The sequence below is a fragment of the Copadichromis virginalis genome, linkage group LG17, assembly GCF_057382275.1.
Source record: "Copadichromis virginalis isolate Kocher_CV1m ecotype Utaka linkage group LG17, C_Virginalis_male_GT1.1, whole genome shotgun sequence".
NCBI classification, from domain to species: Eukaryota; Metazoa; Chordata; class Actinopteri; order Cichliformes; family Cichlidae; genus Copadichromis; species Copadichromis virginalis.
Genome location: NC_140634.1, coordinates 24,830,897 through 24,844,093, shown reverse-complemented (window position 1 = coordinate 24,844,093; position 13,197 = coordinate 24,830,897). Strand labels below are relative to the sequence as shown.

The 13,197-nt window shown below is 41.8% G+C and overlaps 1 protein-coding gene across 3 annotated transcripts in view; it reads left to right on the top strand.

Annotated features, from left to right (window-relative positions):
- pawr (PRKC, apoptosis, WT1, regulator) overlaps positions 1 to 13,197 on the top strand; it is a 79,508-nt gene that overhangs the window by 1,541 nt on the left and 64,770 nt on the right. The window contains exons 2-3 of one of the 3 annotated variants that reach the window (XM_085437265.1): positions 6,771 to 6,937; positions 7,296 to 7,874. In XM_085437265.1, the coding sequence (XP_085293391.1) occupies positions 7,308 to 7,874 (567 nt within the window). In that variant the 5' untranslated portion in view covers positions 6,771 to 6,937; positions 7,296 to 7,307. Of the gene's footprint in view, positions 1 to 6,770; positions 6,938 to 7,169; positions 7,875 to 13,197 lie in introns of all 3 variants that reach the window. The other 2 variants (XM_085437264.1, XM_085437263.1) reach the window with 2 other exon arrangements.

Below are 13,197 nucleotides of genomic sequence, written 5' to 3'. Positions count from 1 at the left end.
ATAAAATGACGCTGTTGCTTCTGCATAGGTTGACCTCAAACATCCCTTTCCCTGGGCAGCCAAAGAGCTTTGTGCAAATAGACACCAATACAGCATATTTCAAGCTATATGACAGCAAGTGACTGATCATGAAACAAGCTCTTCTTGAACTCTTGAAGCTACAGAATGAGCTGATGCCCATATTAAAATACCCAACTTGACAGAGTTGAAGAGTGTGTTTACAGTCTGGCTTCTCTAGCTAATTTCCCCCCTATTTTTAAAAACATACATTCTGTGCTGAGTGATTGGTGGGTGCTCTTTAGTCTGATTTAACAATTGTTTGTCCTAAAAGATACTCAATGTTAGCCCTGTTAGCATCTCTATTAATAACGAGTCACAGATGAGCCTCGCTAATCAAGTGTGCTCGCCAGTGCTAGCATGAACTTACAACTCCAGAGCGCTAGCCTACTATTCAAATATGGCAATACTCAACTTAAACACACAAATAGTATTAATTTATGTATTAATGCTACACTTTTTTGCCTTCATACATGCTTTAATTCTTCTGTTAGTTTGTTGGGAGCAGCCATGAGAAGATGAGTACACTGTGGGCATAAAGGAATGGACATGGTCATGTAGGCTGTAGTGTTTCAGTTGGTACTGAGGGGCCCAAAAGTGTGTCAAGAAAATCCCTCACGCCATTACAACAACACCGCCAGCCCAAACCGCTAATACCGGGCATGCTTTCATGTTATTTATTCCAAATTCTGACCCTTCGATCCAAATGACATAGTAGAAATCGAGACTCGCGAGACCAGACAGCGTTTTTTCAGTCTTCTATTGTCCAATTTAGGTGAGCCCGTGTAATTTGTAGCCTCGTAATCCTGTTCTTAGCTGACAGGTGACCACACCTGGTGTGGTCTTTAGCTGCTGTCTGCTTCAATGTGTTGTCCTCTTCAGGTTGTAACAAGCAGTTATTTGAGTTATTGCTGCCTTCCTATAATCTTGTAGCAATCTTGCCATTCTCCTCTAACCCTTGACATCAACAAAGTATTTTTACCCAGAGCTGCTCAGTTGATTTTTCTGTCAGACCATTCTCTGTAAAACTTAGAGTTGGCTGTGTGGGGAAAATCCCAGTAGATCAGCAGTTTCTGAAATACTCCAGCCTGGCTGGTACCATCAACCTGCATTCAAAGCCCCTAAAATTACCTTTCGTCCCCATTCTGATGCTCAGTTTGAACTTCACCAGATCTTTTTGACTGCGTCTTTATACCATGTCATGATCTGATGAACAGGTGTGCCAAATAAGGAAGTGGATTCATCACAGGAACACCTGATTTGTGACTCTTTTCTTCTATGAAACAACAACACATCACAATCACCAGATTCTCATTTAAAAATCAAAAAAATATTTCCAAGGCTTTCTCTTGTGAAAATCCCCTGTTCTGTGGACTCCTGGCCCACTCGACATCTGTGTGCAAACATCTGGTAGGCTTGGGAGAAACACTTCTTGAATACTTCCTTAGATTGGACAAACAATTTCATGGGGGAGCGAGCTCGGCTTGAGTCTGCTCGCTACAGAATTACCCACCTAATAGCTCCTGACTGCAGCATTACTGTCAAATAAATGAAAATGTGTGAATGCAAGAGTGGCTATTACACACTGTTATGTATAATATATTTTTACGTGCACTGCTCATTTTACAGCCTAGCGAGCGCTGCATTTTATTCCTCTTTACCATAAATGTGTTATGGGTTACAAATGCATGATAGGGCCACTTATTAAAGCTCTCAGAGTCTTCTTGGGTACTTTGAATACAAATTTAGTGTTCATTATATACAGAGCCTGAGCTTGGCTATTTCAGTAATGCATTACTGGAATGCTATTGGGCATTTAAGTTGCACAGCAGCGTTTGTGTTGGCATGAAAGGAAACACTTAGCAGCAGCCTTTAAGCACCCCCGTTCCTCATTCTTTTTTTTCTCCCCCTCCTCAAAAGCAGACAGAAATATGCTAAATATGCAGCAGAGTGACCCGAGTCCATAGATCAAGGTTTATTTTTAGGAGAGGCACCTCACTCCCATGCTCCACCCAGGTTTTCTCATTATCTGTACCAGGGTTAGCACATGCAGAGATAATGGCTGAATGCCTGGCCTCCCACTCACTCCTGAGACACGTGGATAGGTCACATTTTTTGCTCTTTATGGCAGAAAAACACCAAACTAATAACATGTAAGCCAATCTATTTCAGATATGTACATTTGAGTATCCATGGTAAACTTCCCTTAAAGTCAGTGCACCCTTGTGAGCAAGCTGGCCGCACACAAATCAAACACCAATAGGCTCATATCCTTCAGCACAGGTGAGTTATGGGGCTATTAACATAGCATGAAATTAGGTTCCTGACAGTAAGCACCTATAGCAGCTTTAAATCACTGCACGCAGAGAAACCTGTGCTTGTACAGTTGGGTAATGGCATGAACGTGGCTGGAATATCACTGGAATGCAATGCAGGGTAATGAAAACGGAGCTTTGCAACAGTCAACAGTTTGCTGCAAGGACTCGCATGATGTTGTATTAATTATACTTCCTCTAACTTCGGCTCATTATGCAGGAGAACTCCAGAACAGGTTTGAAATGATAATGTCTTTGGGACTTGTTTTTAGAAACAAAGTTATACATAGACTCGACTGAAAGCTGCAAAACCTGCTGTATTTTAATGAGCTGGTAGCTGTTGTGCGGCTTCCCATCATATTAACTCCTTGTTTTGAGTTTGTGCTTGAGCTTGAAAACAGTTTTGTCATTTGCTGACTCCCTCATAAAACTGTCACTGTGCTTCTTGTCCTCGAAGAGAGCTTCTCTGGCATTTTCTTTGTGCACTAATAGTAGAAGTAAACTGGATTTGTGAAGCATCTTTCTTGAAAGCAATGATCAGACCTCAGGATGTTTCATAAAGAAGTCCCAAGGCCTGTTTCTGTGAAGTCAGGCAGCCGTGGCTCAGGAGACAGCGTAGGTCATCCACTAATGGGAAGATCGGTGGCTTTGATTTCCAGCTCCTTCAGTATGTGTCCTAAAGTGTCATCGGGCAAGACAGTGAACACCAACAATATGTGAATATGTTACCTCACAGCAAGAAGGTCCTGAGTTCAATTCCAACATCAGGCCGGGGTCTTTCTGTGTGGAGTTTGCATGTTCTCCCCTTGTTTGCGTGGGTTCTCCCCGGTTACTCCGGCTTCCTCCCACCGTCCAAAGACTTGCAGTTTGTGGGGATAGGTTAATTGGAAACACTAGATTGTCCATAGGTGTGAATGGGGGAGTGAATGTGAGTGTGAATGGTTGTCTTTGTCTATGTGTTAGCCCTGCGACAGACTGGCAACCTGTCCAGGGAGTACCCCACCTCTCACCCTAAGACAGCTGGGATAGGCTCTAGCCCCCCCACGACCCTGAAAAGGATAAGCGGAAGCGAATGGATGGATTTTAATTGCTTTTTCACGTAAACACAGAGATAAAGTCATCATAGCAACACAGACTGATGTGTCACAGCTCATTGCGGCAATTTAAGTAACTGTAATTATGTTATTTCCAATGAATAATGGACTGGTGCTTATATAGTGCCTTTCTACTCTATTTGATCTCTCATAGCACTTTCTTACTGCAAGCCTTATTCACCCATTTGTGTTGTTTTGTTTGTTTTTCTACTATAACATTCATACACGCACTAATGCATTTGGGACAACATGCAGACCAGAGGAGCTGGGGATCAAACCACTGACCTTCTGATTAGGAAGCAACCTGCTCCACAGCCACAGCCACTCTACAATACAGACCCAGTTCAGCTTACTCACCTGAAACCAATCTTTACTCTTTGGGACTCATCTTGTTTTTTGTTTGAAACGGCTGTAATCGCATAAAAATATCCGCATCATTTACAAAAAGTGACAAACACAAATGAAGATTGCTTGTGGCTTACCTTTTCTCTCAGGTTACAAACATCTGCATTTTGCTATCTTAGAAATATTGTCCACGTATCAGGAAATTATCAGAGGGAATGGAAAACCAGCGAGCTGTCAGTAATATCATCCGCAGGACTTTTTTATGCTGTGACTGTGGATTTTTTTATTGGTCGAGCAACTACAAGATGAATATTGTCTTATTGATTTTACCCTGCCTCTAAGGGGTGTATAATCACAAACCTGTCACCTCACAAGCCCAGTTCTCGGGAGAAAAGGGAAAACAAGATGCTGCTCTCACTTGGAATGTAAGTTCAGAAGAAAATTTGAGACTCTGAGACATACTCACTTTAGTATTTAGATGAAAATCTGCTGAAGCCACATATGCAGTGTGTAACTGAAATCTTGCTCTCTTTTTTTGTAAACTAAGCTGAAATTGAATTTCTTGAGTTAGTTTGTGATGTTTAAGAAATTGCAAACAATCCTGAGACTTATTTGGGCCCAGAAATCATCAACGCAGTTTTTATGATCATAAAAAGTGTAGTTAATTTGGACACTGCATCAAAACAACTCCCTAAATACACTCACCGGCCACTTTATTAGGTGCGTGTTGCCGTTACCATTTTTCTTTTTCTTTTTTGCCTTAATTCGTTATGGAATCGATTCAACAAAACTGAGGAAGCATTCCTCAGAGATTGTTGATGGGAAAATCCTATGAAAACAGCTGCTTCTGAAATACTCAGACCAACAACAACGTGCTGCATTCAAAGTCAGCGAAATCATCTTTCTTCCCCACTCTGATGCTCGGTTTGAATTTCAGCATGTCATCGTGACCATGTGTACAGGTCTAAATGCATAGAGCTGCAGTTATGTGATTGGCTGAGTAGATATTTCTGTTAGCAAGCAGTTGAACAGTTTGTACCTAACAAAGTGGCCGTGTAAGTGCCTGAAGGCTTTTCGCTATGCTGAGGTGAAAGAATTCCTTCTAGAAGGACTGTTCCTGTCTAAGAAACACACTGAAAGTGTTCACACTAACATTTCGTTATGCCTTGTTCTCCCAAGACAAATCCCCTTAAGGCACTGTCAAATGAAACAGAACATCTTTTCACCAAATCTAAACAGAAAGGAGATGATATCCCTGTTTAAAGGCTCTTTCTGAGATCTCAGATTGAAATTTTTTGCTCTTTTTTAATGTAATGGAGGTTTATTATTGTTATCAAACATGTGTTCTGTCTGTTGAACGCATGATTCAGTACTTTGAGGACTCGGATATTTCAGAGCAACAACTGAGTACAGATATAATTGCATGTCGATTTTTAAAGTGGAGTTTCCCGCTGTCGACGAAGTTTCAACTTTGAGTAGCGCACATTTTTTGTAAACTGTCAAGTCATAACAAAAATACGATGAAATGAACTGCTCAGTCATCGAAAGTTGCCCTCACCCTACCCAGGGATCAAGTTTCCCTGAAAGCAGGTTTTTCATCTGATCAGAGCTGGTTGGGTGAGTTATCGGGTGCCTAAGGGACTCTGTGGGACCTGCGTGAGAGAAGTTGTTGAGAAATGCCCTTGTGCCGAAGTGTTGCACTGTGACTGTGCAAATATCAAAGGGCCACTGAAGACGTGAAATCAGCGACACTGTTGCTGTTGACACAAGTCAGAGCTGCAGAGGTGTACAGGGACTTTAACAATCACATTTTCAAAGTCTCAAACTTCCACTCAACTCTCAAAGCAAAATACAAAGTTTTCAGTGAATTACAGAAAGCTCTTAAAGCAAGGAGTGGATGGATTTTCAAGGACAGGTCTGGACCCACCAGAGGGTCCAATTTGACCAACTGATGGCTAAAAAAAGTATGAAAACAGCAATGAAATTGTAAAAAGTGAATTTTGATTGCTGAGTGGTGATGCAAAGCCAGCATAACTACACAGGGGTGAACAGAATTCTAGACCTAGAGACAGTGTTCAGATCATAAAGAAGTAAAATACGAATGTTTATGACAAAAGAAACTGTACATGTGAAGAGTTGTTGCTTTTGCACTGTTAAATATGCATGCACATGTTATGACAGCAGACCTTGCCCTTATTCTTGCGAAGCAGTTAATCATGCTTTTGTAACTGGGTGGCTCATCAAAGGGGAAAATGCTTCTTCTTTACACTTTTTCTTCTTACGGCAAGGTAATAAAAAGGCCCCAAAGCTAATCTAAAGAGCATAAATGCAGATCTTATACAAATGAAAATGTTTATCAAATTTCTATTCGACAATGGAACCGATCCTTTCCTTTCTTTACACTTATTAAAGAAAGGTAAGGAGGGCTTTGCAGTCATTTTACTGGTCTTGGCTAGTTTTTTGTAAAATAGATAGATAAATACTTTTCAAAATTATAGAAAATTATTGTCATATTCACAGTGAAGAAATATGTTCCCCTGTGCAATGACAACAAATGGCAAACAGAAAATATATATGTATCCACATACAAAATTAGATAAATTAGATAAATAAACCAGCTAATGATTTAAAAACAACAGAAACAATTGTAAAAAAAAAATAATAATAATAATAATAATAATATGATAATTAAAACTGAAAAAAGATATAAATATATACAAGCAGAATAAAAGAATCTGAGCTGCTTGAAACTTTGTACACTTTACACAACTTACATATAAGGAAGCATGAAAATACAGAAATGTTATGATAAAAATAATTAACTATATTAACCTTTATCTTTATGGAAATATCGCCGATAAGTATTGTAAAAGCTTTAACAAATGACCTTAAACCCGAAAGCACCTGTGGGAACAGTAAAGAGTTATTACACAGCGCCCCTCCTCTGCTTCGGCTTTAGTCGGGAGTGTTCGCCCACTTTCGGGATTCAAGCCGGTGTTTTCAGAGGGGCAGAGCGAGCTCCGCGGGTCCCAGCTCCGCAGACTACAGCAGTTCATGTGAGAGCAGCTCGGGCACACCTGGTTGGACCGTGAAGAGCAGTTCAGCGACCGAGACAGCTCCACTCAGGTGGGTTTCTACCTGAATTTATACCTTTGTTGTTCTCTCGTCAACTTCTCCACACTCTGACTTTCTTCTTTCGGGCGGAAAGTTACCTTAGAGATAAACGGACTTTGTAAACTTTCTTTTTAAACAAAACCCGTCCTGCACGCTGAGTATCGCGAGGTGGAGGTGAAAACACCTCCATAATGAACAGCTAAGTTTACTTGTCCTGACTTTTTATTTTCATTCTACCTTTCAGCAGCTCCCGAGTTAATCACTTGAGGAATGTGGTGCAATTAGGACAGCGACCGAGAGCTGAAAATTCATATCAACTTCAACTTTTAAGTTACTTTTTTTTTCCTCCCTTCGACTTTGAATTTATCAGAAAAAAGGGATCATGGCCACAGGCGGATTCAAGTCAAGCGCCGCGACGGACTTTTTGGAGGAGTGGAAGGCAAAACGGGAGAAAATGAGAGCCAAAATGCTGGGGGACATTGCCGCAGCCACTGGTACTCCCTTGGGTGCCAGTAATACAAACAGCAGCCGCAACGCCGTTCCTCCTCCATCTCCTCCTCCTCTTCCTTCGGCCACCGAGTTCACCAACAACGGCAACCCGGACCGAAGCTCCTCCGCTGGGAACTGCCACCCCTCCTCCTACGCGGTTGCTCGGTCCTCCTCTGGCACTTCTCTAAAGAGGCCCGAGGAGGAAATGCACCACCCCGTGACACCCTCAGCCACGCCGGGAAGCAACCTGAAGAAGGCCCTGCCTCAGCCGGAGAAGACTCAGGACTCTACTCCCATGGCTTGCAACGACAGTGACAAGGAAAGCCCGTCACCCAGCAGCAAGGGCAAGGAGAAGAAGAGCACCGGGCCCAGCGCCAGGAAGGGGAAAGGACAGATCGAGAAGAGGAAGTTAAGGGAAAAGAGGAGATCCACAGGTGTCGTGAACATACCATCCAATGAGGTGAGTCGGGGGGAAAAGAGGGCAGCGATTCACCTTAACATCAGAATGGGTATAATTTGGAGGCCCATTTTGGGATTGGTCATGTTTTTTCTCTATTGGGAATAAAAGTATTCCCAAAAAAGTATTAGTGAAAGTTAGCCTCTTGTATGTGGAAATAGGTGGATGCTTAATGCTTGTGCATTTTTTATTTTTTGTAAGGAAATAGTGGCTTCTGTGTGTTGCACTTGAACACCACTTGCCTTCCTACACTCCAAATTCCTCCCATACATGTGTCTGGTTTAATCGAGCCTCTGCTGGAGAGAAATGAAAGCAGTTCTCAGATGGTGGGAGAGGGTGGAGGTGTACAGTATGTGTGCTGCACATTCATTGTTATTGGATTTAAATCATCTCGCACTCCTGGCCGATTCCTGTGGTTCAGACACATGCAGGAACTCTGATATGAAGCTTGGCCAACACTGAAAAAACACTCAAATTACACAGAAATTCTCGGAATAGATGCCCACCCTTTTGTTTTTTGTTGGTTTCTTTTTTGGTAAGGGGATGGTATTCTGACCACCTTTCATTCTCCTATTTGATAGCCACCCAGAACAATATGCCCCTGGGGCAGCACAACTTGGAGTTTGACCAGCCTGTCAGTTGGAGCCTCACATCCTGTTATTAGGTGCTCAGCAGTGCCGAGCAAAGCCGTTTGAAAACTGGTCACAAGCCAGGCTGTAATGCTGGGCTTCAGCACTCTGGGCTGCGCCAGATATGCTAGATCGAGCCCATAGGCAGCTCATTATGTAGTAAAGTGGGCGAACCGTCTATTATTGGGGGAGGTAGGAGGTGATCTGATGAGGTGGTGAGCTGATTTGTGTGAGTGGGGAAGAGGGAGAAAGAAGTGGAAGTGCTGTGGTCTGAGAAAGTTTGTAGAACTTCCTGAGGCAGGTCCTTATCCCGAAAAGTATAGTGAGTATGAGTATAAAAGATGGACGTACCTGCTGGTTTTGAATTCAGCTTTAAGTGTCCAATGAAAGAAACTGCAGGTTTTCTGTGCACTAGACTTGGGTGCTATGGTGATGCTGATGTTCTTGCAGTCCAACACTGTGCCCAGTGTGCTTGTAAACTATTTACATAACCTAATTCCTGTTAATGTTTTTTTAATTGTTATTTAAAAGTTAATTATGAACAGCTGAAGGCAGATCACTACATTTGTTAAATAAAATGACAAATACTATGCAGGTTTAAAAAAAGGTTCATTGCTGAAAGCATTTGTATTCATCTGACTCCACAACTCTGATTGGTAGGTTGTGATCATCATACTTTGTCAAGCGTCGTCACCTGGAGTTGGATAACAGTGATTAAACTGGTCCGCTTATCTTCCGTTAGCGGTGATCAAATGGAGACCTAAAGCCCAGGTGACTGCAGGCAGCCAAAGATCAATCTTTGACTTTTGTCTTCAGCTGCTGAAGTACCTCTGCTGGTAAATATAATGTGACAGATTTCCTGAATGGGAAGCCAAACTTTTCCTCAAGTCGGGCAATCAGAAACCTGCGTAACATGAGATTAATGCACGTGTTTCGCGTTATAGTTATGCCGGTGATTTCGAAGGAGCATCCCCGGGGACATTTTGACACGTGTCTGATGCTTTCGCAAACCCGTGCCAGTTATTCAGAAGGTCAGCAGGGTCAGACGGTTACCAGCTTAGACGATCGTATCTGTTTGGCAGCTATGTCAGTTATGTAAATGCATTTGTTGCAGTTAAAGAAAAGCGCTCGTGCACAGATCAGAGGACGCCATGATTCTTTGTACTTTGAGGCTTTTTTGTTTATTTCTGGGTACAGTGCTCTCATCTGCCTTCATGTATTTATCACATTTCAGTCATACTGCACGGAGCAGCTCGTCTTAAGGAAGTGCAATCAAACCAGATGATTACCGCGCCTGAGTTCAGTGAACCATTCCCAATCTCATCTGTTTTAGTGGGCTGAACCGAGCACGATGAAGCATAAACGCTCATTACTGAACTGGACTTTGGTTTGAGCACACTTGCCTGGTTTGAGTTCACCATTAAAGGGTGTACTCCTATAATCAACCTCCAGCATCTTAAATTTGTCTTGAGTATTTTCAGACTTCCTAAAGTTGCAGTTTGAAGTCATTTCCTGCACTGCCTCTGGTGCAGTAACCCCTTCAGGAAAAAGTAAAGATTTTCAATTACTGTATACCTCATTAACTCAAATATAACACTCAGATTCTACAAAAAATATAAAATTAAAGTTTTTTGATGTTGTATTGTTCTGTTTATTGATGAATTAGTGACGCTAGCTCCTACTTTTTTATCTGTATTGAAAAAAAAAAAAGTAGTGCTTTTGTTGTTTTAGTTTAATATTCTTCTTAATATTCTAAGTTTTTTGGCATTGTGTCACCATTTAAAAGTAATGTTTACCCAACTGTAAGTTTTATAATCCAGCTTTAATTATGGAAGCTTTATCTCATGGTTTGAGATCCTGTGAGCTTTGCACACAGATGGAAACACAAAAATCCAGAAACCGGTTGCCCGGCAGATGGACTCCTTTTGTGAAAAGTTTTCTCTTTTCTCCTCCTGTTGGATTGGGGGGGGGGGACACACCAAACTATGCAAATGAAGACTTGCTCACACAAGCTGCCTTTGTGATGTGAATATTAGTGGACAGGTGTGAATAGAGATGCCTGGGATTATCTCCCCGCTCGTTCTGTGCAGCATAATAGCTGCTGAGCGGGATTTCATAGCATCCTGGGAACCCAATCTTCTGCCTGTTGAGGCCATAATGGCCCGATAAAAGCTCCCAGCTCTGCATTGCATCAGTCAGTACCTCGTCCAGCGAGCCGGGACGGTGTCTCCTTTCTCTCACCCTGCTCACTCCTGCGGGTCCGAGGGCATTGTTGCCGATGCTGACCTTTGACCTGCACAGCACATTGTATGTGTCTGAGGAATGCGAAAACAAGAGTTTAGATTCAGTGAGTTCTCTCATCTTAAAATGTTTTGGGTTGTGATGTAAGCACGTTTCCCATCAGGTCACGCTGCCTGCAGTCTTGTGGTGATGAGTCATGTCGCTCATTGTGCCGTTGCTTTTTAAAAAAAATGCATGACCTCTGAGAGTTATGAGGTTGTGGTCTGCCGCTCCAGCCAGTGAACTTTGTGTTTCATGTACATGACTGAGTCTGCTCCACAAACACTGCTGGGGAGCGTGGAGCTATCCGGCCCCTCGCAGCTATTTGTCTGCAGCGTCATTGAAAAGGAGGTCAACAGGTTTAAGGTGCAATGCTGGACCGAGTGCTCACGCAGTTAACACTCTGGCGATGGGATGATACAGGAGACAAGAGGGCTCCCTGTTTAACTTAGTTATTTGTGACACCACAGAGTTGTTAATACACTTTAGGCTTCGTACAAACTCATGTTAACCTGTTAACACATGAACCAGACATGACTAATTAAAATTAAACTAAACTAGGTTGTAGGAAAAATGTGTTTTCAACTGAAAATGGCTCAAAAGAACCAATTACAATGATATTATGCACTTGCAACTAGTCTTTCGATTTAATCCTAGTCAGTTTGGCCAAATTCACCTGTGCAACAATGATGAAATGATAAGGGAAGCATCTGCTTATTAAGATTGAGATTTCTTAACTCTTCCTTCACTGAAGCTAATAAATGCTAAACTAAAGATTTCTAAAGAAAGCAACTCTTCCAAACAAGCCATACTTGTTCCGTCTTTTTCTTGGCTGTCACGAAGATTAATGTTTTACATGCTGAGGCGCGTAGAGTCTGCGATGATGATGATGATTATTATTATTATTTTCTCCAGGTATTGCACAGTCTGGGTGTGACCTAGGTGTGAATTTGTGGGGACGCCCACTCCTGGGAAAGTTGTGACATCATGTTCATTCACACCTGAATGTTCCAGCTCTACAAACTGCCAAAATTTTTGCTTTTATAGAGGTGCTCACGCTTCCAGGTGATCGGTTAATTCAGGACAGTTGACTAGTAGCACCTGGTTGCTACTTAATATCTTGATTTCTATGGCAGCAGTAAGGGTGTACTTAGGTTTCCTGCACTACCAGTCAGGAGCAACTTGTGAAATGGCACCTGCAGCAAATGCAGGTTTAGCAACAGACCTGTTGTGAATATGTGGAAAAACACAGAGATATTTTGTGTTTGCATCACATGACACATTACTGAGAACTAAAAATGGTGCAGACAAAAGGACACACCTCAAACTGAGCTAATCAGCACATCAGTCACAGGCATCCAGAGCTGCACAGAGTTCACGGAGAGCGAGCTGTAGTCTATTCAAACACTTCATCTGAATTCCTTCCACATGGAAATTTCACCAAAAATCCATGTGCGTGTCAGGATACACAATAAAACTGTTTCAGGATAAAGTGTATATAACTGTATATGAAGTGCAGTGTGGTGCAACTCAAATTGGGCTCGTGCACAGTTGAGTTTTGGCATTGGTTCTTTCATCTGCTCTCACAGATACAGTCTGCACTGACATTAATCAGCAAATACCTTAAATTCAAAAACCCCTGCCTTGTTTGTTCCCAAATTAGTTTCTGCTCCATTTTGTTCTTTGGTGAAGTTCATTGAAGGGTGAAAGTTTGGAGAAGGGCCATGCTGAGGGCAGACGTTTGGTTCCTTCCAACCCAAATCCAGATGCAGAGAAAATGTTTAAAATTGGTTTCACAGAATGGATGAAGATCAGCAGATTTTTTTTTTCTTTTAACATATTTGAGGAAAAACTGAAAATAGAGCATGTGACCTTATAAAACATTACAAGGAAAATAGGCAGTTTTTGCTCAGCACAACATCGCCATCATCACCATCACCATGGTGATCAAGCCATAATTTTTATGCTAGAAAATGACATTTAACAGATTTAAAATTTCATAAAAATCAGTTAACGGATCAAGATGAGAATTGTGACAAAATATAAAGTTTCTTTCCTCTGTAGAATCAATGCATATAAAACTTTTCACTGCACGCTTCACTGCCGGACAATTTCCTTGCTCTTATTTTGAAAGTTAAAGTGACTTGGCTAGCTTTGGTCCTTATGTTTCCTTCCTTACAAGGTGGGCAGTTTACTAATGTGCCAGTCTTAAGTATTATTTAGCTGCCTCTCCAGTGAGTTGGGCAAACTCCAGGTCTATGTTCTTGTCCATGTTCTGTTTTTAAAAAAACGGTTAAGAAAATAGGTTTATAATTGCTATGCAAGTTATCTGGTCATTGCCGGCTGCAGTCCAAGACCGTTGAGTTAACTCTCGTCTGCATAACAAATGGAGTCACAGTTGGGAAAGTTGCTGATAT